Source organism: Heterodontus francisci, chromosome 22 (genome assembly GCF_036365525.1).
Source record: "Heterodontus francisci isolate sHetFra1 chromosome 22, sHetFra1.hap1, whole genome shotgun sequence".
NCBI lineage: Eukaryota > Metazoa > Chordata > Chondrichthyes > Heterodontiformes > Heterodontidae > Heterodontus > Heterodontus francisci.
The window spans coordinates 74385633-74412097 of NC_090392.1; the positions used below are offsets into that span (position 1 = coordinate 74385633).

Genomic DNA, 26465 nt, shown 5'->3' on the forward strand with positions numbered 1-26465 from the left:
ATCCCCTGAACATATTTTAAAAAGCCTTTTGGATGAATCAACATTCAAAATGCAATGTGGATGGAAATTTTTGATGTATACATCGGATCGGAATCTGAAGGCAGGATTAAAGCTGAGCCGGATTTCTGCCAAGGAATTCTTTAATGTTACAGATATTTCTTTGAAGACAACAATCAAACTGAGAATCACAGCTTGTGAGATGAGCTGTTGATATCCAGATATTATCATGCTCCTTCAAAAATTTTCCCTGAGTGGTTGAGCAATCAAAAAAAATGAATCAATTCTACGGTTATGTTATCATTTCAAGTAATGTGTCCAAGCAGCTTTTTTTCTGCTGGAAAGACAGTAACAGACTTTTTGGTGTATTATGCTGAGATGTTTCATCAGTTATGTACATTGGTCATCACTCCTGCAGAAGGAGTGAAACTTATTCAGATGTACAGCTGGCTGAAAGCATTTTACATTGCATTTACTCTATCTATCTAAAATCACACATCATCAAATACACATATCTCCTTAGTTTGTCTATGTGGCGTCGAGGCTGGGCATTGAAGGGAATGTGGTTATGGTTGCGTGGGATGGAGGAATAGTCTCGAGTTTCACTTGATTATTTTGGGGGCATGAGAAAACAATGCTGAAACAAACACGCCCGCAGAGCTTAAATAAACATTGCAGTAAAGTTGCGATGAGAAGGGATCTAGCCAGGATAAAATGGAACCAAAGATGGACAAGAAAAACTGTAATGGAAGAATGGGTTATCTTTAAGGAAGAGATACTTCAGGTAAGTGGATAGTAAGATGTGGTGTGGGGCCTAGTAGGGACATAGAGGGTATATGCTTAGAGGCACAGGGCACGGCTAGAATAATTAATGCGTACTATGTATCGGTGTTTACTAAGGAAGAGGAATCTGACAAAATATCAGGAGAAGCGGAGAGAGTAGAAGTAATGGATAGGGTACAAATTGAGAGGGAGGAGGTACTGGAAAGGTTGGCTATGCTTAGGATAGATAAGTCACCTGGTCCGGATGACTTGCATCCCAGGTTGTTAAAGGAGGTGGGAGTGGAGATAGCAGAAGGGCCTGTCATAACCTTCAATCTTCCCTAGATATGGGGGAGGTGCCAGAGGATTGGTGAGTGGCAAATATTACACCCTTTTTCAAGAAAGGATGTAAGGTCAGTCCGAGTAACTACAGGCCAGTTAGTTTAACATCAGTGATGGGTAAGGCTTTAGAAACAATAATCAGGGAAAAAATTAACATGCACTTGGAGAGGTTTGAGTTAATTAAGGATAACCAGCATGGATTTGTGAAAGGCAGATTATGTTTGACTAACCTAATTGAATTTTTTGATGAAGTAACAGAGAGGTTGATGAAGGGAATGCAGTGGATGTTGTCTATATGGATTTTAAGCAAGCATTTGATAAAGGACCACATTATAGACTGGTTAACAAAATTGAGGCTCATGGAATCGGAATGCCAGTGTCCAAATGGATAAAAAAATTGGCTTAAGAACAGAAAACTGCCAGTCACGGTAAATGACTGTTTTTCGGACTGGAGGATGGTAGATAGTGGTGTTCCCAAGGCTCAGTGCTAGGATGACTGTTTATTTTGCTATATATAAATGTCTTGAATCTTGAAATACAACGTAGAATTTCAAAATTTACTGATGATATCCAATTTGGAGGAGTGACAAACTGAGGATGATACAAACTGCCTGCAACAGGACAGAGATTGGGCAGACAGTTGGCAGATGGAATTTAATATTGACAAGTATGAGGTGATGCATTTTGGCAGAAGGAATAGGGTGAGGCAATATAGATTTAATTGTGCAGATCTAAAAAGTGTGCAAAATCAGAGGGACCGGGGGATGCATGTGCATCAATCTTTGAATGTGGCAGGATATGCTGAGAGAGTGTTTAGCAAAGCATATGGGATCTTGGGCTTCATAAACAGAGGCATAGAGTACAAAAGCAGGAAAGTTATGCTGAACCTTTATGAAGCTCTGCTTAAGCCCCAACTAGAATATTGCATCCAGTTCTGGTCACCGCTCTTTAGTGAGGGTCCTTGAGATAGTGCAAAGTAGATTTACCAGAATGTTTCCAGGGATGGGGGAATTCAGTTACTAGATTAGTTTGGAAAAGTTGGGGTTGTTCTCCTTGGAGCAAAGGAGATTGAGGGGAGATTTGATAGAGATGTACAAGATTATGACAGGCTTAGCTAAGTTAGACAAGGAAAACTGTTCCCATTAGCTGATGGTACAAGGATTAGGGGACACAGATTGAATATTTTGGGCATGAGATGCAGGGGGAATGTGAGGAAGAAATGTTTTATGCAGCGAGTGGTAATGACCTGGAATGCGCTGCCCATGAAGGTGGTGGAAGTGGAGACAATCAAAGACTTGAAAAGGAAACTGGATGGACACTTGCAGGAAATAAACTTGCAGGGCTACGGGGATCAAACAACGGGGAGTGGGACTGACTGGATTACTCCGCGGAGAGCTGCATGGACTCGATGGGCCAATGGCCTCCTTCTATGTCATAAATTACTGTATGACTCTAGTAGATTATGCGTGGTTTGTGGAATTATTGGTCAAATAGCTTTTTCTTATTCCATACTTTCTTGTGTTCCAATGGATAGCTCCCCACAATGGAAAGTCAAGGTAGAAACCTACAGCCTAAAGTTGGTATTTAGAGAGATTTGGGTGCCCTTGTACACAAACCACAGGGAGTTAACAAGCTGGCACCGCAAGTCATTTGGAAAGCAAATAATACCTTAGCCTTTATTGTAAGGGGATTTGAGTATAAGAGTAAGGAAGTCTTGCTGCAATTATATAGGGCTTTGTTGTGTTGACACCTGGAGTAACGTGTACAGTTTTGGTGTCCTTACCTGAAGAAGGATATACTTGCCTTGTTGGGCTGGGTGTGGGGATTGGAGAGTGCAATAGATGTTCATTAGCTTGATTCCTGGGATGAGAGTGTTGTCCTATGAGGAGAGACTGAGTAGAATAGGTCTATATTTTATGGAGTTTAGAAGAATATGAAGTGGTCGCATTGAAAACGACAAAATTCTTAGAAGGCTCGACAGGGCGGAAGCTGAGACTGTATCCTCTAGCTGAAGAGTTTAGAACACGGGGTCACAGTCTCAGATTAATGGGGCAGCCATTTAGGACTGAGATGAGGAGAAATTTCTTCAGATAGAGTTTGTGAATCTTTGGAATTCACACTGTGAACTGCAGATGCTCAGTCGTTGAGTATATTCATGGTCATGATCTCATATTCATGAGATCGATTGATTTTTGTACACTGAGGGAATCAAGATATACGGGGATAGGACGGGAAAGTGAAGTTGAGGGAGAAGCTCAGCCATGATCTTATAGAATGATGGAGCAGCCTCGAGAGGACATATGGCCTACTCTTGCCTCTATTTCTTATGTCCTGATGTTCTAACAATACGATGCCTCTATCTTTATATTTCCATAGTGACAAAATGGTTGAAGCCTAAAGTATAAATCCAACATCTAGCATTCTATTTATACCCTATAGACTTGGTCAACTCTCTTGGCTCATTGTTCTAATTGTCCTTCTGCCTTTTGTTTGAAAAATATGTTTTTGACACCTGCGAGTTTAAATTCCTGTGCATTGTGTTAAGTTTCTGTCTGTGCTATTTTAATATAGCCACTAACTCATTCATCTTAAATTCCATCACCTTTATTGCCTTCAAGGTGAGCTTGCCCATCTTGGAGAATTTATGGGCAATTTTGTGCTCCAAATTTGCACACGAGCTGAGCTCAGTTTGTTTTAAACTGGTCAACGCAAATGAGTTGGGGATTGCACTAAGAATAGCATAGAAAGGAATCTGAAACTGCAATGCATATATTTATAATTTATATCATTTCTAAATTTGACCCTATGTTGTTGGTGATTTTGGGGATTAAATTGCCTTTTTTCCTTGCTATGATTTTTATTAACGTATATTTTTTGCAGTCTTGGTACTATTTCTTGCAAACCATCTAGTGTTACTGCAGCTGCTCCAGAATGTGATATTCCTTCCAGACTGGTCCTTATTGCTGTTTGAAAACTCTCTGCTCAAGCACTGGGATGCAGTAACTTGCCTCAGGAGATAGTGTTCGCTCCATATACCTGCTCCCAAAAACTTCTTAATTTCTGTTTGAGTATCCATATTTAGAAAGCCAAAATATTTGTTAAAAACAAATACAGATGACAAATTTATAAAATAAATTCTCATTTCCAATCCAATCCACCAATCCAGAGCTGGAAAATACATTTCAAAATTAAATGGAAAATGTTAGCAGAAAAGCATTTCCCAAATGCATGAAAATAAGAAGCTATGCCCTCATGTACCTTCAACTCATGTTCCCTACTGATGATGATCGGCCCAGTCGACATTCCTTTCCTGCCACTGACCCGGCTCTGTATTCCTCTCTTCATGTGTTGTAGATAGAGAAAGATTTTTTTTTATTTGTTCATGGGATGTGGGTGTTGCTGGCTAGGCCAGCATTTATTGCCTATTCCTAATTGCCCTTGAACTGAGTGGCTTGCTAGGCCATTTCAGAGGGCATTTAAGAGTCATTCACATTGCTGTGGGTCTGGAGTCACATGTAGCCCAGACCAGGTAAGGACAGCAGATTTCCTTCCCTAAAGGACATTAGCGAATCAGATGGGTTTTTACAACAATTGATAATGGGTTCATGGTCATCATTAGACTAGCTTTTTAATTCTAGTTTTATTAATTGAATTCAAATTTCACTACCTGCTGTGGTGGGATTCGAACCCATGTCCCCAAGCACTAGCCTGGGCCTCCAGATTACTAGTCCTGTGACATTATCACTACGCCACTGCCTCTCCACTATCTGTGAATCTTTGCTTGTTTAACACTGTTTTTGTGCCTTTTTAAAAATCGTAAGTTACTATTGGCAGCCCTGGATGCTCTGTAATCACAGGTATCATTAACTAAGTGTTATGGAACCCTGTCGATGGAGCTATGATACAGAACAGCCATGATCTAATTGAATGGCGGAACAGGCTGGAGAGGCAAAATTGCCTCCTCCTGTTCCGATGTTCTTTCATATGTTCCCATCACAATTTGAGAATCGTTAATGTATCCGGGACCTCTTTGTCATTTAACGATCCAATTTGCACAGTCTAAATCTTACTTTGGCTGCAATTAATTTTTTTGAAGGAAGAATAGTTTCACTGTTGAGCCTCCTCCTGACCTTGTTCTCCACCACTAATATTTCCACAGCCCGATGAAAACTTGGAACCCTTCTTCGACTCACTGGTGAAGCAGACCCAGGTCCCCAACATCTTCTCACTGCAGCTCTGTGGAACGGGCTTCTCCTTGAATGACTCAGACTCTGCATCATCTGTGGGAGGCAGCATGGTGAGTTAATCCCCACCACCTTCCCCGCAGTTCCTGCATTTAGAGACCCCCTGCAGTTAAGTGCATCTGTGGTCAGCTGTTCAGGGAAAATCAGTAATCTTCCTCCAGCATGTACCCTAGGCAACTGCCTCGGCTTCCCTGGTAGAAGGTGAGCACGTCATTGAAGTAATTGCTGAAATAAAACCTGAGAAACTACAAGAGATACTAAAAAACAGACATTTCTGCTAGTCTTGTACTTGGGCAACAAGAAAATTTGTACCTGGCGTATCTGTCTAACTTCCATTACTTAACACCAGTCCTGCCTTCACCTGGTGACGTGCATTGTAAAAGTCATTTCTACAAATCTGTTTTGTAGGTTAAGAAGAAAAAATATTACTGGTAATTTGAAATTAAATTAGTTGGCATCTGACAGAAAAAGGCAAGTTAACATTTCAAATGTAATCCTTTAACAAAGCAGGCCAGGATTTTTTAATTTTACTGTCTTCTCTCTCCTAGTTTCCTTCAGCCATACACCATCGCTGGGCAAAGGGCTGGAGGTGTTGTTTTATGAGAAGAGATTGAGTAGAATGGGCCTACAATCTCTGGAGTTTAGAAGAATAAGAGGTGTCTCATTGATACATATCAGATTCTGAGAGGGCTTGATGCTGAGAGGCTGTTTGCCCTGACTGGAGAATCTAGAACTAGGGGCCTGAGTCTCAGAACAAAGGGTTGGCCATTTAAGGGATATTGGGATCAGACGGGAAAGTAGAGTTGAAGTCACGGATCAGCCACGATCCTACTGAATGGCAGAGTCGACTCGAGGGCCTACTCCTGTTCCTATTTCTTATATCCCTTTCTCTTCTGAAGGAGATGATTTCAACTGGGGTAAAGTCTCGCAGATACCAGCTGCCCTCTACCAGCTTGCCCAATTTGGCCATTCTTTATGTGTGAGCCCAGACGATGAGTGTTGGTAGACCATGAGTTGGAGGGAGGTCATTACCCTCCTCACCAGGCAACCATGCTGGCTAGAGACCAAGAGTGGCAACCCTGATTTCTCTCACTAGCCAGAGCAGGGAAAAGCCAATTTTTATCCTCCTTTTTGCCGATTGGATTGAGATCAGCTAACCCAGTACCCAGAACAGGCAATGGAACGTGGGACCATCTGGCCAGTATGGAGTAGATGGAGTCAAAGTACAGATCAGCCATGATCTTATCGAATGGCAGAACAGGCTTAAGGGACTGAATGGCCTACTCCTCGTGTGTGGATCAGTATTCATTATGAGCCGTCTGGGGGAATAAATCTTATTAGGTAGCGATGAGTGATGACTGCAGATAGAAGTACAAATTGCTGGTGTATTGCTGAGGTAAGGGATGGCTTTATGGAACACCTTTGACTTTTACTCGCTTTCTTCCCACCATGTTGTAGATAATAGGTGGAGTCGATTCTTCCCTGTATCTGGGCAACATCTGGTATACACCAATCAGGAAGGAGTGGTACTATGAGGTCATTATAGTAAAGATTGAGATCAATGGACAGGACCTGAATCTGGACTGTAAGGAGGTGAGAAATCCCCACAAACTGGGCTGGATTTTGTGCTAGAGGTGGGGCTCCTGGCACCAGGCCGCAAAGGCGGGGGGGGGGCACCCTGCCACTGCCTTTTTATGCCCCCTGCCCCCACCCCATCCCCAACCCCCCGGAGCGATCCTCTGGTCTTTTTGATTCAAAGATTTAGGGAGTGAGATCCCCGTCCCTTTTAAAGAAACGGGGATCCCGCCTCCAAGAGCTGCTGGCCAATCAGAGGGCCGGCAGCTCAGCAGTATCGGCAGCACCACCGGGAGCGGTGGCCACTGCCAGTACTGCAGAGGCCTTGGACCCAGGCCCAGCGCTGGAACCCCGGAGAAGAGGCAGGTTGTCATTCAGTCCAGGGGGAGGGCTGTCCCAGTGTGTAAATTGTTCCCGGCGGGGATCCTCGGTGGGCCAGAAATTGCCCACGGAGGAAGGACCCTCGCCCCCACCCCCCCAAGCCCGCAGGGAGGGCGCATTGTTTACAAGATCGTCCTCCCTCACGCAGTAAGATCCCGGCAGCAGCGGGAAGAAGCCCTTAATTGGCCATTCACTGAATTGGCCTTTGGGCAGGAAGGCCATCTTCAGCGTATCCTGCCCCTGGGAAGATCGCTGGGCGATTGGGAGCCAACTGGCCCTCCGCCTTGCTGCCCCACCCCCCCCCCCCCACCTCTGATCCCTCCTCAGGGGGGGCCTGTAAAATCCCCGCCACTGAACTAAACACCTATTGTTGCGCTGCAGCACACTGCAATCAAATACTGACACTGAATTCATTCTCCATAAATTACTGTGAATTAATAAGAGATGCTAAAATTTTGTATGTGATATATAAGAGCCGAGTTTGTAATTTAACATCAGGAACTGAATAATGTCTATATACCACTTATGTGGCTCTCACTGTTGTACGATTTCCTGAATCCCTGTATTGAACTGGTCACTTATTCTCAGCTGCACATCAGTCATTATGTGTTTGGCTTGAAACTCATTGTCTTTGTCCTGTTTCACCTTTTGATTTTCTCCAGTACAACTATGACAAAAGCATTGTAGACAGTGGAACCACCAATCTCAGGCTGCCCAAGAAGGTGTTCCAAGCTGCAGTGAAATCCATCAAAGCCGCGTCTTCTGTTAAGTATTGTTTCTTAACGGGAAAGAAAGTTGATACGTTCTTTTAAGCCTCATACTTTTCTCCATTTCTCCCGCTCTATCAAAGTGGTTAGACAAGGAAAGAGCAAGGAAGTGTGACTAATTGGATAGCACTTTCAAAGAGCTAGCAAAAACTCGATGGGCCAAATGGCCTCCTTCTGTGCTGTATCATTCCATGATTCCTTCATAGGCACATAAATTCCAATTATACTGTGCTATTAAACCTTGTGGAAAGTTCTAGGCTTTAGGCGGGGGAAATGTTGGTGTAGTGATAATGTAGTGTGGGGACAGGGGTTCAAATCCCACCAGGGCAGCTGCTGAAATTTAAATTCAATGAATGAATAAAAAAAAAATCTGGAATTGAAAGCTAGTCTCAGTAATGGTACCACGAAATATTATCGAAGCTCCTCTGCACACATTGAGCAATGAACATCTGGAAGAGACCTTCCTGAATAGGGTATGAGGAGAAAGAAAATTTTGGAAACATTTAAGAAATTGATGCTGCAATTGGGGCACGATTGTAGATTCTTTATGAATAGATGAAATGGCCTTCCTCATATCTGTATATCTCTGGTGAATTTGCAGTGGTCAGACTCCCTTGTGCCATATTTTAATATACATATCACACAAATGTATGTTTTAAATGATAAATAACAGCATTTGGAAACTTGTACAACATCTGCTCTTTATTAAAGACTCTTGGGATAATGAAATATTCATGATCATCATTACTACCTTCATTTTTTTCTAACTTTTTTTTCTTTTGACAGACGGAGAAGTTCCCTGATGGTTTCTGGTTGGGTGAGCAGCTGGTTTGCTGGCAGGTTGGCACCACGCCCTGGCACATCTTCCCAACAATATCGCTCTACCTCATGGGAGAGGCTACTAATCAATCTTTCCAAATCACTATCCTACCGCAAGTAAGTCAGCGAGACACTGCAAGCTGGGTTTTTTTATTTCCCTCTCAATTCTAACATTTACTGTATTTAACCTTTCCTTAACAATGAAATTTTCTCCATTGGTTGTCTGACTCCCAGAGCTTTCACCATTGGATAGATCCTGACTGCAAGATTTTCAGTCATAAGCTGTATGTTTGAGCCAAAATAAAAAACATGATTAAAAACTACAACGTATGCCCATCCCACAGGGTTCAAGGATGGCCATGTACCATTTATAAAGCAACAGCAAAATACTCCGGATGCTGGAAATCTGAAATAAAAACAGAGAATGCTTGAAATACTGAGTAGGTCAGGTAACTTCGGTGGAGAGTGAAACAGAGTTAATGTTTTAGGTTGCTAACTTTTCGTCAGAACTGGAACCAATAGTCTAGCATTCCATCCACTTCTCTTTTGCTTCTCATAAATCAACCAACAGTTGGATTTGTGAGTGTCTTCTACTGCACAGTGAAGCAAAGGAAAAGAACAGTATGAACAGTGAGGGCTACTTAAGCACTCCCAACATTAGGAAACCCTCTATTAGGGCCTACAGATTTAATAAGGAGATTTCACTGTTTTTAAGAACCCAGTGATATCTCAGCTTCCATAATGTTCTCGCGCTGTCCAAGGACGGTGAGTCTAGATAATGAATTTTGGCAGGTTATTAAACTACAGAGACCATCACAGTCAAGCTCAAACCTATCCTCATCTCGCATGCACTTCAGAACGGAGGTAACTGCAGAGCGATCAACAGCTGGAACCCTGGCTAATATTATACTATCTAACCCAAGTGTGCTGAGATCAGTTGTAGCATCTTCATCACGGATTTGATTGAGGTCAGTTAACACAGCACAGAGACTAGCTATTGATGAAACTTCCCAATCCAGCCCATCTTAATAAAATGAATAATTGGATAAGTACCTAAGAGAAAAAGTTTGCAGGGCTGTGGGGAAAGGGCAGGGATGTGGGGCTTGCGGAGTTGCTTTTGCAGAGTGCCAGCAGGGATACGACGGGCTAAATGGCCTCCTTCTGTGCTGTTACCATTCTATGATTCTACAAAAGTCTCCACTCTCTGTGCTGGCTAGGAGGGTTCTAAATGAAATAAGTTTGGGCAATCTCAACCTACTTGTGAGCATGTTGATTGACTTCCAATCCTTCAATTCTTTTATTCACAGCAATATCTGCGTCCAGTGGAAGATGTGGCGACTTCTCAGGATGACTGCTATAAGTTTGCTATCTCCCAGTCTACCACAGGAACTGTGATGGGCGCTGTCATCATGGAGGGGTTTTACGTAGTCTTCGACCGTGCTCAGAAACGGATTGGATTTGCAGTTAGCACCTGTCACGGTGAGTGTGGCGAAATCTGTTTAAGCACCTTCTGTATGATGGTGATACCCGATGGAGTCCCCTTTTCATAGTCCTTTTTCTTTCCTAAGTTCCTGTGATCCCAGACCAGGTGCCATCTTCACCCAAGAATGTGAATGACTGACCTGCTCCTGATCCTTCACCATTGTTGCTCAGATCAACATGGGGGAACACCCCTCCAATGCTTCCTTTCCACCTTTCCATATTCATGGGCAGATGCCTGAACGCCCTCCCCTTTCAGAACCTCCCTACCTCTGTACGAATGAGATTTGACAGTGCCTGCCAAGAATGCACCACTGTGCTGCTGTTCCAAAATATTACACCCCGGCATGATCCTTTTTCTTAAAAATCCTTTTCCTTAACACCCAGCATTTGGATAATCTCAACCTAGTTCCTAGTCGGCAATGAGCCGAAGGCAACAAAACTACTCTAAATTTACACTAATTCGCACAAAATTGGTAATTGCACAGGGAGAGGCGACAGAACAGCTGACGTGTGGGATGGTAAATTGTCACACTGTTGCAGTGATCTTCTGAGTTTGGGACTGTTACGGCCACGTGGTGAGGGGTTTGGCTGGTTCCCTCTGTTCAACTCCTACCTGACCACAGCAAGTGTCTTTTGTTTTTAGGGTTTAACCCCTTTGCGTTTTATTTGTCAAATAAACAGACAGCGACAGGTTTTCTTGTAGGTTTAAAACAGAAAATCAATTATTTATTGATCAATACGCCTTAACTCAAAATTGTTGCAATCGCATCCACTCACGCATTCACTCGCGCGTGCGCACACACACACGCACGCAAGGAGACAGATAGAGAGGAAAAGGGGTAAGCGGTTGTAAGTGGAGGGAGGTTTCAGGGGTCACAGCAAACCTGCTGCATTCTCTCGGATGTCAAGTTCTCATTGGTTGCAAGCCTGAGGTGTTTGTCAGTTTCCCTCTTGGTTGAAAGTTCAGTTGAAGACAGTGGATCACTTCTAATTCATGGCTGTATAAGTATAGATTTACAGCAGGGCACAATGTCTTCTGGTTTGCTGGATTTCTCCCAGCCCCTTAGCTGGAAAAGCTGTTTTGGTGATGCTTCTTTCTGGGTGTGTCTCTCTCTCGGTCTCTTTGATGGGTGCTAACTTTGTCAAAAATGGTTTCTTGTCTTTTTCTGCGATGGGAGACAAGGATCGCCCTTCCTGTAGTGACCAACAATGGTCTAGGGGATGTGGCTACTTCACACCTTTTTGTTTCAGAAGAACCCATTCAATTCAAAAGTATCTCTTGATGGGTTCAATTGACACCTTTCAACCTAGTTAGGCATCCTTTGTTTTAAACAGACGGCATGGCCATGTTTGAATATACATGCGGCATCTTTTGCAGCATTGCCCATTTTTGAAAAGGTAAAGTCAATTTTTATAACTTCAGTTTAAGTCTTTTTTCCATCATCACACTTCTTGTACACGTGACAGGGACTGATGTATATTGTTACGAAAAGGGGAAGCTTTACTCTGCATTTGATCTGACCTGGAATTACATGATACAGACCTAGGACACCATTCCCCAATACTATTGTCCCTTACCTTAACCAGCACAAAATATTCACGATGAATGTCATTATATACAAAAAGTCTCATCTGAAAGCCGGTAAATCAGAGATAAGAGAAATCACAGGAACATACAGAAGATAAAGATTTAAAAATTGATAAAGAAAGACAACAATAAGGACATGGTTTACTAACCACAAGAATTTTCATCAATGAAATACATGAAATGTAATATTCTCTATATTAACTCATTTTTTATATTTAAGTGATTTAAAATATCTGAATGGAAGCTGTAAAGAACTTAGCACCTAAATCGTAACATGTGACTTTTAATCGGATTACAGATCTTCCCTTACATCCCCAACACAAGCTAGGAAAAGCTACAGTAACAAGCACGCTTTCATATGAAGTGTTTTGCTTCCCTGCAATGTTCAGTAAACACTCAGGTCAATTCTAAGATTTAATATGAATGTATATTTTACTTCACAGTCAGTTAATGAATGTGTATCTTCTTCCTCTTTGGCCTCCTTATCTCGAGAGACAATGGGTAAGCGCCTGGAGGTGGTCAGTGGTTTGTGAAGCAGCGCCTGGAGTGACTGTAAAGGCCAATTCTAGAGTGACAGATTCTTCAACAGGTGCTGCAGATAAAATTGGTAGTTACACAGTTGGCTCTCTCCTTGCGCTTCTGTCTTTTTTCCTGCCAACTGCTAAGTCTCTTCGACTCGCCATGCTTTAGCCCCGCCTTTATGGTTGCCCGCCAGCTCTGGCGATCGCTGGCAACTGACCCCCACGACTTGTGATCAGTGTCACAGGACTTTGTGGCGCGTTTGCAGACGTCTTTAAAGCGGAGACAAGGACGGCTGGTGGGTCTGATACCAGTGACGAGCTCGCTGTACAATGTGTCCTTGGGGATCCTGCCATCTTCCATGCGGCTCACATGGCCAAGCCATCGCAAGCGCCGCTGGCTGAGTAGGGTGTATATGCTGGGGATGTTGGCCGCCTCGAGGACTTCTGTGTTGGAGATATGGTCCTGCTACCTGATGTCAAGGATTCTCCGGAGGCAGCGAAAATGGAATGAGTTGAGACGTCGCTCTTGGCTGACGTACATCGTCCAGGCCTTGCTGCCGTAGAGCAAGGTACTGAGGACACAGGCTTGATACACTCGGACTTTTGTGTTCTGTGTCAGTGCGCTATTTTCCCACACTCTCTTGGCCAGTCTGGACATAGCAGCAGATGTCTTTCCCATGCGCTTGTTGATTTCTGCATCGAGAGACAGGTTACTGGTGATAGTTGAGCATCGGTAGGTGAACTCTTGAACCACTTCCAGAGTGTGGTCGCCGATATTGATGGATGGGGCATTTCTGACATCCTGTCCCATGATGTTCGTTTTCTTGAGGCTGATGGTTAGGCCAAATTCGGTGCAGGCAGCTGCAATCCTGTCGGTGAGTCTCTGCAGACACTCTTCAGTGTGAGATGTTAATGCAGCATCGTCAACAAAGAGGAATTCCCTGATGAGGACCTTCCGTACTTTGGTCTTCACTCTAAGATGGGCAAGATTGAACAATCTGCCATCTGATCCATCCGCGCATCTGCTCTGATGATGCTACCTTCCATGACGGTGCTTCTGATATGACCTTTTTCCTCAACCGAGGATTCCCCCCCACTGTTGTTGACAGGGCCCTCAACCATGTCCAGCCCACTTCCCGCACATCTACCCTCACTCCTTCCTCTCCCTCCCAGAACCGTGATAGGGTTCCCCTTGTCCTCACTTTCCACCCCATCAAAGGATCATCCTCCGCCATTTCCACCACCTCCAGCGTGATGCCACTACCAAACGCATCTTCCCCTCCCTTCCCCTGTCAGCATTCCGAAGGGATCGTTCCCTCCGCGACATCCTGGTCCACTCTTCCATTACCCTCACCACCTCGTCCCCGTCCCAGAGCACCTTCCCCTGCAATCGCAGGAGGTGTAATACCTGCCCATTTACCTCCTCTCTCCTCACTATCCCAGGCCCCAAACAGTCCTTTCAGGTGAAGCAGCGATTTGCTTGTACTTCTTTCAATGTAGTATACTGTATTCGCTGCTCACAATGTGGTCTCCTCTACATTGGGGAGACCAAACGCAGACTGGGTGACCGCTTTGCGGAACACCTCCGCTCAGTCCGCAAGCAGGACTCTGAGCTTCCGGTTGCTTGCCATTTCAACACTCCCCCCTGCTCTCATGCTCACATCTCTGTCCTGGGATTGCTGCAGTGTTCCAGTGAACATCAATGCAAGCTCGAGGAACAGCATCTCATTTTCCGATTAGGCACAGTACAGGCTGCCGGACTGAACATTGAGTTCAATAATTTCAGAGCATGACGGGCCCCCCATTTTACTTTTATTTTTAGTTATTTTTTATTTTTTAACATTTTTTACAATTTGTTTTTCTTTTGTTTATTTCATTTCATTGTAGTTTGTTCAGTTTGCTTCCCCACTGTTTTTTTTCATGTTTGTACTTGCTGCTGTTCAATCTTCAGTTCGTTAACACCCTATCTGTACTAATGCTTTGTCTTTCAACACACCGTTAACATATTGTTTGCCTTTGCTCCATGACCTCTTGTGGCCTTGTCCAATCTACACCTTCTCCTTTGTTATCTCTTGCCCCACCCCCGCCTCACTTGCATATAACCTTTGACATTTCTAATATTTGCTAGTTCTGAAGAAGGGTCACTGACCCGAAAAGTTAACTCTGCTTCTCTTTCCACAGATGCTGCCAGACCTGCTGAGTGGTTCCAGCATTTCTTGTTTTTATTTCAGATTTCCAGCATCCGCAGTATTTTGCTTTTATTATTGCCATCTGATCTTGTGTGGAGGAAAATTGCTTCTTCTGAAGACTTGAACGCATGTGAGAGCAGCAGTGAGAAGAAGATCCCAAACAGTGTAGGTGCGAGAACACAGCCCTGTTTCACGCCACTCAGGATAGAAAAGGGCTCTGATGAGGAGCCACTATGCTGAATTGTGTCTTTCATATTGTCATGGAATGAGGTGATGATACTTAGTAGCTTTGGTGGACATCCGATCTTTTCTACTAGTCTGAAGAGACCACGTCTGCTGACGAGGTCAAAGGCTTTGGTGAGATCTATGAATGGAGAGGGGCATCTGTTGTTAGCGGCATTTCTCCTGTAGCTGGCGAAGGGAGAACAGCAAGTCAATGATGGATCTCTCTGCTCGAAAGCCGCACTGTGCCTCAGGGTAGACATGCTCAGCCAGCTTCTGGAGTCTGTTTAAAATGACTCGAGCGAAGACCTTCCCCACTATGCTGAGCAGGGAGATTCCATGGTAGTTGTTGTAGTCACCGCGGTCACCCTTGTTCTTATAGAGGGTGATGATATTGGCATCGCGCATGTCCTGTGGTACTGCTCCCTCATCCCAGCACAGGCAAAGCAGTTTATGGAGTGCTGACAGTATAGCAGGCTTGGCACTCTTGATTATTTCAGGGGTAATGCCGTCCTTTCCAGGGGCTTTTCCACTGGCTAGAGAATCAATGGTATCACTGAGTTCCAATTTTGTTTGCTGTTCGTCCAGCTCATCCATGACTGGCAGAAACTGGGCTGCATTGAGGGCGGTATCAGTGACATTTCCCTGGAGTACAGTTCTTGGTAGTGATGTTTCCAGTGTCGGAGGCCAACTGAATATGACTGCATAGTCATTTGAACAGCGGCTGGCTGTTCTTTGTGCAGCGCGTCTGGTTACTTTAAGTGCTACGGATGTTAACTCGCTGGGGGCTTTCTTGTAGTTCAACAGTGCAATGCGCTTAGTGGCTATGACAGGTTTCAGCTCTTCAAAGTGAGATTGAAACCAGTCTGCATTCTGCTTCTCACGTTTGCCAAAGGTGGTCATTGCTGAGTCATAGATGGCGTCTCTGATGTGGGCCCACTTGGTCTCAGCATCCCCTGCAGGAGTGTTTTGAAGGGCTTTTTCAAGTGAATTTAGAAAGTTACGTAACAGCTGTGGATAAGAAATTCTGTTAGTGTGGATGCGCGGGCGGCCCTTCTGCTTGGAGTGTTGTAGCTTCTTTGGTTTGAGTCTAACTTTTCTGCACACCAGGGAGTGGTTGGTGTCGCAGTCCGTACGGTGGAAAGTGTGTGTGATTTGGACACTGTTTAAAGAGGCTCGCCTTGTGACGATGAGGTCCAGCTGGTGCCAATGATGTGACCTTGGGTGCCTCCATGAAACCTGGTGACAGGGTTTAATATGAAAGAACGAGTTAGTGATGCAGAGGTTGTGATAGGTGCATAACTCCAGTAGTCTCTGTCCATTCTCATTCATCCTTCCAATGCCATAGCACCCAAGGCATGAGGGCCATGAGTCATGGTCGGCCCCAACCCTGACGTTAAAGCTTCTGATACCAGGACAAAATAAAGGGATAAATAGTAGAATAACCAATGCATTGTAAAGGGTTTTGCAGCAACACTCCCCCATACCCCAGTCCAGGGACTATATTCTCTCTCTTCTTGTTGTCAGGTGTAGCGATCTCCATCTTGCAGAGGCTGAGCACCAACTCTCAGACACTTCTTCCTACCTGCCCCTGGACCATGACTCCACCACCAAACGTCAAACCACTGTCTCTAGGGCTGTCACTGACCTCACGTTCTCTGGAGATCTTCCCTCTACAGCTTCCTACCTCACAGTCCCGCAACCTCGAACAACCCGCTTCTACCTCTTTCCCAAAATCCACAAACAGGACTGTCCTGGTCGACCTATCGTTTTAGTCTGTTCCTACCCCATTGAACTTATTTCTTCCTATTTTGATTATATTTTTTCTCCCCTTGTTCAGTCTCTTCCCACCTACATGCGTGACTCCTCTGACGCCCTATGTCATTTCGATAATTTCCAGTTTCCTGGCCCTAACCGCCTTCTCTTCACCATTGACGTCCGATCTCTCATCACCTCCATCCCCCACTAGGACAGTCTGAGGGCTCTCCGTTTCTTCCTTGAACAGAGGCCCAATCAGTCCCCATCCATCATCACCCTCCTCCGCCTGGCTGAACTTGTTCTCATATTGACCAGCTTCTCCTTCAACTCCACTCACTTCCTCCAAATAAAAGGTAATGCTACAGATACCCACATAGGTCGCAGTTATGCCTTTCTATTGTGGGCTATGTTGAACATTCCTTATTCCAGTCCTATTTAGGCCCCCTACACCAATTCTTTTTCCGGTACATTGATGACTGGCTGTTTCCTGCTCTCTTCCGAAACTGGAAAACTTCCATCAACTTTGCTTCCAATTTCCACCCTTCTCTCACCATTTCTGGGGACAGGCTGTCGACTAATATTCATGATAAGTCCACTGACTCCCACAGCTACTTCAACGACACTTCCTCACATCCTGCCTCTTGTAAGGTTTCCATTCCATTCTCCCAGTTTCCCCGTCTCATGTTCTGATGATGCAACCTTCCACAACAGCGCTTCTGATATATCTTCCTTTTTCCTCAACCAAGGATTTCCCCGCAACCACCTCCCACTGTGGTTGACAGGACCGTTGACATGTCCAACCCATTTCCTGCCCTCACCCCTTCCCCTTCCTTTCCAGAACCGTGACAGGGTTCCCCTTGTCCTCATTTTCCACGCCACCAGCCTCCAGATCCAAAGGATCATCCTCCGCCATTTCTGCTACTTCCAGCGTGATGCCACTACCAAACATATCATCCCCTTCCCTCCCGTCCAGTCAGCATTCTGACAACCTGGCCACTCCTCCATCACCCCCGACACCTCATCCCCTCCCACAACACCTTCCCATGCAATCGCAGGAGGTGTAGCACCTGCCCTTTTACCACCTCCTCTCTCCTCACTATCCAAGGCCCCATACTGAAGCAGCGACTTACTTGTACTTCTTTCAATTTAGTATACTGTATTCGCTGCTCACAATGTGGTCTCCCCTGCATTGGGGAGACCAAATGCAATTTGGATCACCACTTTGCTGAACACCTCCGCTCAGTCCGCAAGCGTGACCCCGAGCTTCTGGTTGCTGCCATTTTAATTCACCACCTTACTCTGTCCTCGGCCTGCTGCGGTGTTCCGATGAAGCTCAACACAAGCTTGAGGAACAACACCTCATCTTCCAATTCGGCACTTTACAGCCTTCTGGACTTAACATTGAGTAGAATTTCAGACCACGACCCCCATTTTGATTTTTTTTTAACCACACGCCAGTCTTAAACTTGTTTTTCATGTTTTTGCTTTCGGACAGAGCTGTTCAGTATTCTGCCATTAACGCTCTAGATAAATGCTTTGTTATTTTTTACACTATTACCACTCTCTTTGCCTTTTGTTGCATGACATCTTTGTCATTTAATCTCTCCTACCCTCTGCCCTATCAGACTTTCCCTTTTGTTCCTTTTCCCCGCCTCCCCCCTCTCACTCGCTCAAAACCTATTACATTTCTAACTTTTGCCACTTCTGATGAAAGGTCATTGAGCTGAAGTATTAACTGTTTCTCTCTCCACAGATGCTGCCAGATCTGCTGAGTATTTCCAGCACTTTGTTTTTGTTTCAGATTTCCAGAAACCGCAGTATTTTGCTTTTATTATACTAATATTCTCTTCTTTGCTTACAGTGCACGATGAGTTCCGTTCAGCCACAGTGGAGGGTCCCTTCTTCAGCACAAACATGGATGACTGCGGCTACAACATTCCTCAGACGGACGAGTCAACGTTGATGACAATCGCGTACGTGATGGCAGCCATCTGTGCTCTCTTCATGCTGCCCTTGTGCCTGATGGTCTTTCAGTGGCGCTGTTTCCGTTGCCTTCACCGTGAGCACGATGACTTTGCAGATGACATATCACTTCTGAAGTGAATGAGGAAAAACTATTCAAAATGGAAGAAAACGTTTTTTTTCCCTTTTTAACTAAGAGGCAGTTTACAGTGATGGATAGAAGGGCAGGCCTTCCGAGTATCAAAGTCGAGAGTTATGGCGAGAATTGTAGTGTAGACAAGATGACTTCCCACATGTACAGGCCCTTTCACTTCACATTTTCATTCAGTCAAATCATTTCCTCGAACTGTGACTGAACATCCACAGGGCAGGCCAACAGCCTATTGACAGTGAAGTTCGAGAGTTAACTCAACAGGTACGCAAACCCCTCCCCAAGCAAGATGTCACATCTAGTGACAGATGTCCAATTAAGTTTCTCCAAAAGAAACTGTAAATATAAGCCACAGAAAAATATTTTTTATCAAATTCTTCATCTTGGGTCACAGCCAAACTAATTCCATTGTACGTTTTGCTGAACTAATGGAAAATATGTGAGCAGTAGAAATGGTTGTTAATGACAGATCTTTGACTATCGGTGATCTTGGCTTGTGCAGCCCAACAATGGCTATTAACTCCTACCGGTTGAGTGCAATATGGTTTTACACTACCAGTACATTTACACAACCTTAAGGATATCACTTCGATTCAAGCTGTGGAAATGTGTGGTGTATACATTTATGTGTAAATATCTAGAAATGTATACATTACAGCATTGTATATTTAACTTACATTACATTATTAGGCCAACATCGGATTATTGTGGCAATGTATCTCTATGTTGCAATGACCATACAATGACTCTTTTCCCTTTCCTCCTGAAGACCATAACTCCTTGCGTAAGTACCTTTAAAGTAGTCGTTTCTCAATGCAAACCCAAATAATAAATGTCAGCAGGTCCATAGATTTTCTTTACAGCTGATGGTGACATTTACACAATGGGTACTTTCCTACAGAGGGCACTGGATAATGATCAATATTGGGAACTGTGGCTGATTTTCCCTAGCCCGAGCCCAGGGATGCTATGGCTAATTATACTATTGCCTACTGCCATTCAGAGTGAAATCAGGTAGCTCAGCACACAGACTGGAGATCGAACTTGGGATTTCCTGGCTTGTATGGGTCATTTACATGATACCTTCATCAACTAAGCCACTGAGGGGAATCTGTACATTTTAAACTTAACTGATGTTACAATACAACTGCAACCCAGCTTGCCTTATACCTCTGTTCTTGGGACTACTCTACTCTGGTCACTCTATTGATCTAATGGCATTTTAATAGCAGTGTTTCAACTCTGAACTGGAAAGTGAATGTTGAAGCAGTAGGTATTTGTACGAACCTTCCTCTGTACATGCGATTTTTAAGACTAGTTATATTGGCCCTATTTACACGAATGTCACATCCCATGACTAATCTACTGGCTAGTCTTTATTACATTAACACCTAAACTGATTATGCAACACATATTTGTTAATTTGTCAAAATTTCAGCCGTATGCAACCATACCAAACTAAAGCTAAGTGGCAGAGTTAAAGTAGATAACATTGCTCTGTTCACATGTTTCTCACAGTCATAAAAATGAGCTGCAATTGAAGGATTCAAGTTTTGATAACACCTCATCTTGTTTCTACAAAGTTACTCACTATAAACACGGGCTTCCCCAACATGTTAAGTGTCTGGATATTTCAGCGCAAGTGCTAATGAAGATTACATGCAATAGTTGGCAAAACTTACTTTCAATAGAAACAATTAAGATGAGTCTTGCACACTAGGTAAGGATGGCTGGTAAGATGGAGGCCATGTAATTGTAAAGCCAGGTGGTCTGCAATAAGGTGATATCAGTACTTTGTGGTTCATATACTGAAGAAAGCCAGATAGCAGTCATCACTACCCTGGGATGTGCTCAAGGCAGTACAAATAACTAACATTGCCCAGGACAGCATAGAGACTGGACAGAACTGTAACGAGGGAGGGAGATAGAGAAAGAAGACTAAAAGGGTTGTGAGAAGGATAGAGGGAAGAGACCAGTTCAGGACGTGAGGAGCAAAGGGCAGAGAAGAAGTGTAGGGCAATGATAAGGTTGGTAAAGGGGGCAATTGGTTCAATTTCCAGCAGGAATCAGGGAAGAGACACGGTGCAGTCATGATGGCAGCAAAGGAATTAGGTTAATGATGGGAGAGTGAGAGAGAAGGAGATTAATTGAGTGGTGACAGAGCATGAACATGACACGGGGGACAGAAAGGGCAATAACAGAAGCACAAGGCAGGGGAAGGATCTTTGACTTGGCAAGAGAGTGTTGCATTATTCCTACAAGAAGTTTGGGAAAAGCAAATCAATTTTCTTTAGGCAGAGAATATAGAGCAGAGGCGCTAATAAAAGATTCCTGCACTCAGCCAATGAAATAGACTATTTTTTGAAGTGATAAGAGTCTGGGGCAAAAATCTATAAATAGAAAATGCTTGCATCTCTTCTGCATCTGTCACAGTGTAGGTATCACACTGCAAAGTGCCCAAAACATTTATAATGAAAAAGAAAGCCAATCATTTCCAAACTGTTTTTTCTGACTTTCATATTCTGGCCTCTCCCCAAAAGCGGAAGACGAGACATTTACAAACAGCTGCCAACCTACAGAAACTCCCCCAACAACGAGCCTCAGTGGACTTCAGAATCTGCTTATTTTAATCACCTCCCCATAAATATTACCCGAACAATTAAAGGGGACAGCCCAGTTTAAACACAGCTCCATTTTAGCAGCTAAACATCACAAAATATGATCCCAATCCCAGATTATCCATAAACAATGCCACAGGGGATGAGCGAATACTTTGTTTTAAAAAAAAAAAGCAGCACAGTAGATTTATGATTCTGGTTTATTGTGGAAATTTATGTTCGTCAAGCTGCAAAGTCGCTGAAAAAACGTTATTTTTAACCTCAGAGGGGTTGTAAACTTCAATCTTGATTACTTACCTGGTTAATTAAGCAAGTGAGTGCACACTTAAAAAAAAAATTAAACCTACAAATAGGCTATGTGTATTTTTTCAGTGGGATTTTGCCCTCCTTCCATCAGTTTTTTCCCTGCTGATTTGATCAGAATTTACAAGCAATCAATATTAAAATGAAGCCCTAATTAAAGCTTTGTCTCACAGTGTGACTTCAGCTCAAATGCAGAGTTGAACAATGCCAACTGATGTTGAGTTTGAAGTCATCATCCATTCAGTTGTTACAATTACTGTGTAAACACTATGCCCAGTGGTTCAGGTAAAAATACATGGCATTTGTACTTTTGCTTATGGTCTGTACTGATACGAGTTCCTCATAATCCAGTATTGGCTGATAAAGGGAAACAACTAGATTGTGGCCAGTTTATATTCAGCAGCTCACTGCCATCTTGCAAACTGCATTTTGCAAATTTCCTGACCTTCCAGGCTGGATTAACAAAATAGCAACATTTACAAAATTAGTTTAATTGCAACTTTGATATTCAAGGGAGTATCTCTAAATGCTCATTAAAACTGATACATGTTGTTGCATCTTTGTACAGATCAGTCCCAGTCTTTGTAAATAAATGAATTTAGAATTCCTCTTGAATGCTAATGAGGAAAATGTGCCCACTCTGCTGAAATGAGCTCAGGACAACCTGAATCCAGTTCTGAAGGGAAAATGGGACACAGCACAGAAACTTGGCAATTTCAGTCAATTGCAATGTTAAGTATTGCTGCTGTTGGAAAAATATCACACAGATAGTGAGGGAAAGGATGCTGAGCAGTTGGAAGTATCGCCCATGTGTTGCACACAGTACAGGATGATTTAACCTGCAGTCATCAATGCATGGATACCATTCTCCACAGAGCCTGGACACACTTGGCAGACCATCCACCTGCTGGGGCATCACAGCCAAGTTTGATGCTGTCCTCACCTATTGTCTATACATGTGTAGTTTCCAGCAGAAGGCACTGGATAGTAGCCAGGACTGAGGGCACGAATATGTATTGTAGCTGAAATTAGCAACTCTGAACAGACCAGGGATTAATTGTGGTACCTACATGTTTTGTATGGCTCGACACCACATTCGGGACCCAACTTACCCATCAAAGGTGCTCCTCGTAAAAAATATTGTTAACTGCAATTTTTCAAGGCTTTAAACTTTTTAAAAAGTGACTCTGCAAGAAGTCGTGCTCCTACGATGCAAGTTACAGTGATCATTCATAAAGATTACACTTCAATTTGACAGAACAGCCAGGGTCCAACTCACATTTAAGCACTGCAATGACAGCAGTTCAATCAAGAGTGGATATCCTCTATCTAATTTGCCAAACAGCTGCATCACTTAGTTGGTGGTCTGTAATTTGGGAAATAAACACTCACACTCCCCCTATAATTAGAAAGTTACTGATCTGAAAAAAAAGGTCATCTTGAATTTCCAGGCTCTAAGCAGTGGTACAACTATAAAATGAGCCTCAAACAATAGGCAGTCGAGTGAGTCACAGTCCATTTACATAGCTTTGATACAATTTAGTGAAGCTCCTGTGTGGCATTGAACACACAACTTAGTTGCTCCTAAGGTGTATCATAGCCATTGGTACCAGGTGTGAGATATCCTTCTTTCTTCAGCTAGTCACTATTTTCACTTATGGAAGATTACGTTTTACAAAATTCAGAGCTTCTTGATTGAAGTTATTAACAAAGGAGCAAAATGGGGAAGTTAGAATTTTTTTTTAAAGGGCAGAGGGCTGTTGAGATATGGAATGCCGTGCTAGAAAACATCGGAAAAAGGAGGATCAATAATAATGAGAAGTGGATAAATATTTGAAAAAGATAAAAGGTAAACAGGGTACGAGAAAGGGATTTTCAGCCAGCTGGCACAGGCTCATTGGGGTAAATGGTCTCCTGCTGTAAGATTTGGATTCTACACATGCTTTAAAACTCATCTTACATAATATGTGATACTTACAACACAGAACAGGCCATTCAACCCAATGAGTCGATGTGTGCTTATGCTCAGATAACCTCCCTCCCCATCCTTCTTCAACTAACCCTGTTAACATATCCCTCTATTCCTTTCTCCCTCATGTGTTTATCTAGCTTTTCCTTAAATGCATCTATGCTATTCACCTCAACTACTCCTGTGGTAATGAGTTCCAATTCTGGGTAAAGAGGTTTCTCCTAAGTTCCCTATTGGATTTATTTATTAGTGACCATCTTATATTTATGGTCCCTAGTTCTGGTCTCCCATGCAAGTGGAAACACCTTCTCTACGTCTACTCAATCAAACCATTTCATAATTTTAAAGGCCCCTCAGTCTTCTCTTTTCGAGAGGAAAATGACCCGACCTGTTCAATCTTCCCTGACTGGTATAACCTCACAGTTCTGGTATCATCCTTGTAAATCTCCTTTGCACCTTCTCCAGTGCCTCTATATCCTTTTAGTAATGTGGGGATCAAAACTGTTCACAGTACTCGGTGTGGTCTAACCAAGATGCTATACAGATTTAACATAACTTCCCTGCTTTTCAATTATACCTCCAGAAATAACTCCTGGTGCTTTGTCTTTTTTTAATGTCCTAATTAACCTGTGTCACTACTTCTAGTGATCTGTGTATCTATACCGCCTGACCCCTCAGCTCCTTTATCCATTTAGACACTTATTCTCCGAGGCATATGTTGTCTTTTTACCAAAATGTACCACCTCACACTCACACAAAATATTGAATGATCATTTTTTTTTAAAATGAAGTAGAAATCAAAGAAATTGTCCCCTCCTTACACTAACTCCCAAAAATGTATTAAAAAGAATCTAAGTTTTGAGGGACTTCCCCCAGTGATTTGATTAAACCATGAGTAGCTGTGTCATTCAGAAGAGGATGATTCCAGGTTCCATGCCCAGTCTGTTGCTAGATTAATTGATTGCATTGCAGGTGAAAGTAGGGCTGCCACAGTTGGCCTCAGCACCCCTAGATTGGGGGAGGGGCACGTTTAGTTGGGGTTCCTATCCAGTGATGCCTGCTGCGACAGTAAGTATGTGGACAAGAGTGGGTTTAACGGTGACCTCCTTTCATCCATCTCCTTGTTTAATAGCCTGTCTATAATAATCACCTAGGCCCACACATGAAAACTGGCCACTTGGGCAAAGTACTGGAGGGAGACCAAGTGACACCCATGAAACGGTACTCCAGCAAGGAGTAAACATCAACAGGCGAATAGGGGAGGTGAGGGAAGAAAATTAATAACAAGGCCACTTATTAAAGTGATTTTGCCTTTTGTGGGGATAAATGTTTGGAATTGCAGAATGCGATCCCAACGCACTAGTCAAGATCCCAGGAAATCCCTTAATATCATGCATAAAAACAACGTATGATTTATTCAATTGCCATAACCAAATCAGTCTAATTACAAATGGGCACAGATGTACAGCATGATCCCCAAAAACACTGACTAAAATCCTTGGAAAATTCAGGAATGCCAGGTAAGTAAAAGCAGAATCTGACTTGTGCAGTCACAGTAAAATAGTAGCTCAAACATTTTCAAATCTTTGATATGAGTTATTCACTATGTTGGGATATTAATCACGATTGGCCCAGCTGCTTTGCTAAGAGCTAATGGGCTACGGTCACATTGTGTGGTATTTGGAACAAAAGCATTCATATGAAACACTTCTGTATCAAAATCAATGGATTAATGTCTTGGATAAACCAGCGGACAGAGGAATTCCATACATTGATTGCTGATATTTCTCACCATGACTTCAAACCCATCGCTCATAATTACATCTGCTATTATGAACACGTCATATCATATTGTATTCAATGTCTTTGTGACCAAGGCTGATGGAGTGTATGAGCAGCAGCTAATTGAATCACAACTTGCTTCACTATTTCCGACATCCAAGTGCAGAATTGGAAAGCTGTTACTACAATAGTTAAAATGTTTATTTCACAACTAAGTCCCGTGGTTGTTTTAACTGGCCACCTGCCTTATGTCAAGCAGAGCATCCTATTCTGGGAGATGTTCGCTTGCTTCCCTTTATGATACGGTTTATCACTCAGCCATGCTGGCAATGAAAAGGACAAGAAAGACTTGCATTTCTGTAGTGCCTTTCACAACCCCAAGACATCCCAAAACGTTTCATAACTATTAACTACTTTTGCAGTTTAGCCAATGTTGTAATGTAGGGACTGCAGCAGCCAGTCTGCACACAGCAAGCTCCCACAAACAGCACTGTGATAATGACCAGATAATCTATTTTTGTGATGATCACTGCGAGATAAATATTGGCAAGGAAACTGGGGATAACTCCCCTGCTCCTAGCACTCTGGATTAAACCCTTCAATGTGAAGAGTCTTCACATCTTAGCCAAGGTGGTCGTCATCAGTAGGTAGCGGAACAGAGACTACTGCTCAGCAAAGTCAGGATAGAGGATGTTACCAATGACGTAGAAAATATTTTCCAAATTAAACTATATTTAGCTGAAAAAGGTACAATATATTTATTGTTGCATAACAAGTTATCATGCAAGATGGATAACTGGGGAACAGTACAGTTACAGTCAGCCGATAGGGAAGCAGGTTTCCTTTCCTGAAAGACATTACCGAACATTTGGCTTTCCACAACAAATCTGGTGCCTCTCGTGGTCATTTCTTCCTAGTGCCAGCCCGCAAACAACCAGATCTTAATAAAAACCCTACAACTTGCCGTGGTGGGGTTTTGAACTCAAGATTTCGATTAGTAGTGCAGTCTCATAATCACTAAGCTGCTGTATCT

The 26465-nt window shown here is 43.3% G+C and overlaps 1 protein-coding gene across 2 annotated transcripts in view; it reads left to right on the forward strand.

Moving 5' to 3' along the window:
* bace1 (beta-secretase 1) overlaps positions 1-25815 on the forward strand; it is a 103221-nt gene extending 77406 nt beyond the window's left edge. For both annotated transcript variants that reach the window (XM_068054041.1, XM_068054042.1), the window contains 6 exons: positions 5261-5398; positions 6804-6938; positions 7964-8065; positions 8855-9004; positions 10195-10366; positions 18509-25815. In XM_068054041.1, coding sequence (XP_067910142.1) covers positions 5261-5398; positions 6804-6938; positions 7964-8065; positions 8855-9004; positions 10195-10366; positions 18509-18750 — 939 coding nt within the window. In that variant the 3' untranslated portion in view covers positions 18751-25815. The remainder of the gene's footprint in view (positions 1-5260; positions 5399-6803; positions 6939-7963; positions 8066-8854; positions 9005-10194; positions 10367-18508) is intronic.
* The last annotated feature ends 650 nt before the right edge of the window (positions 25816-26465 follow it).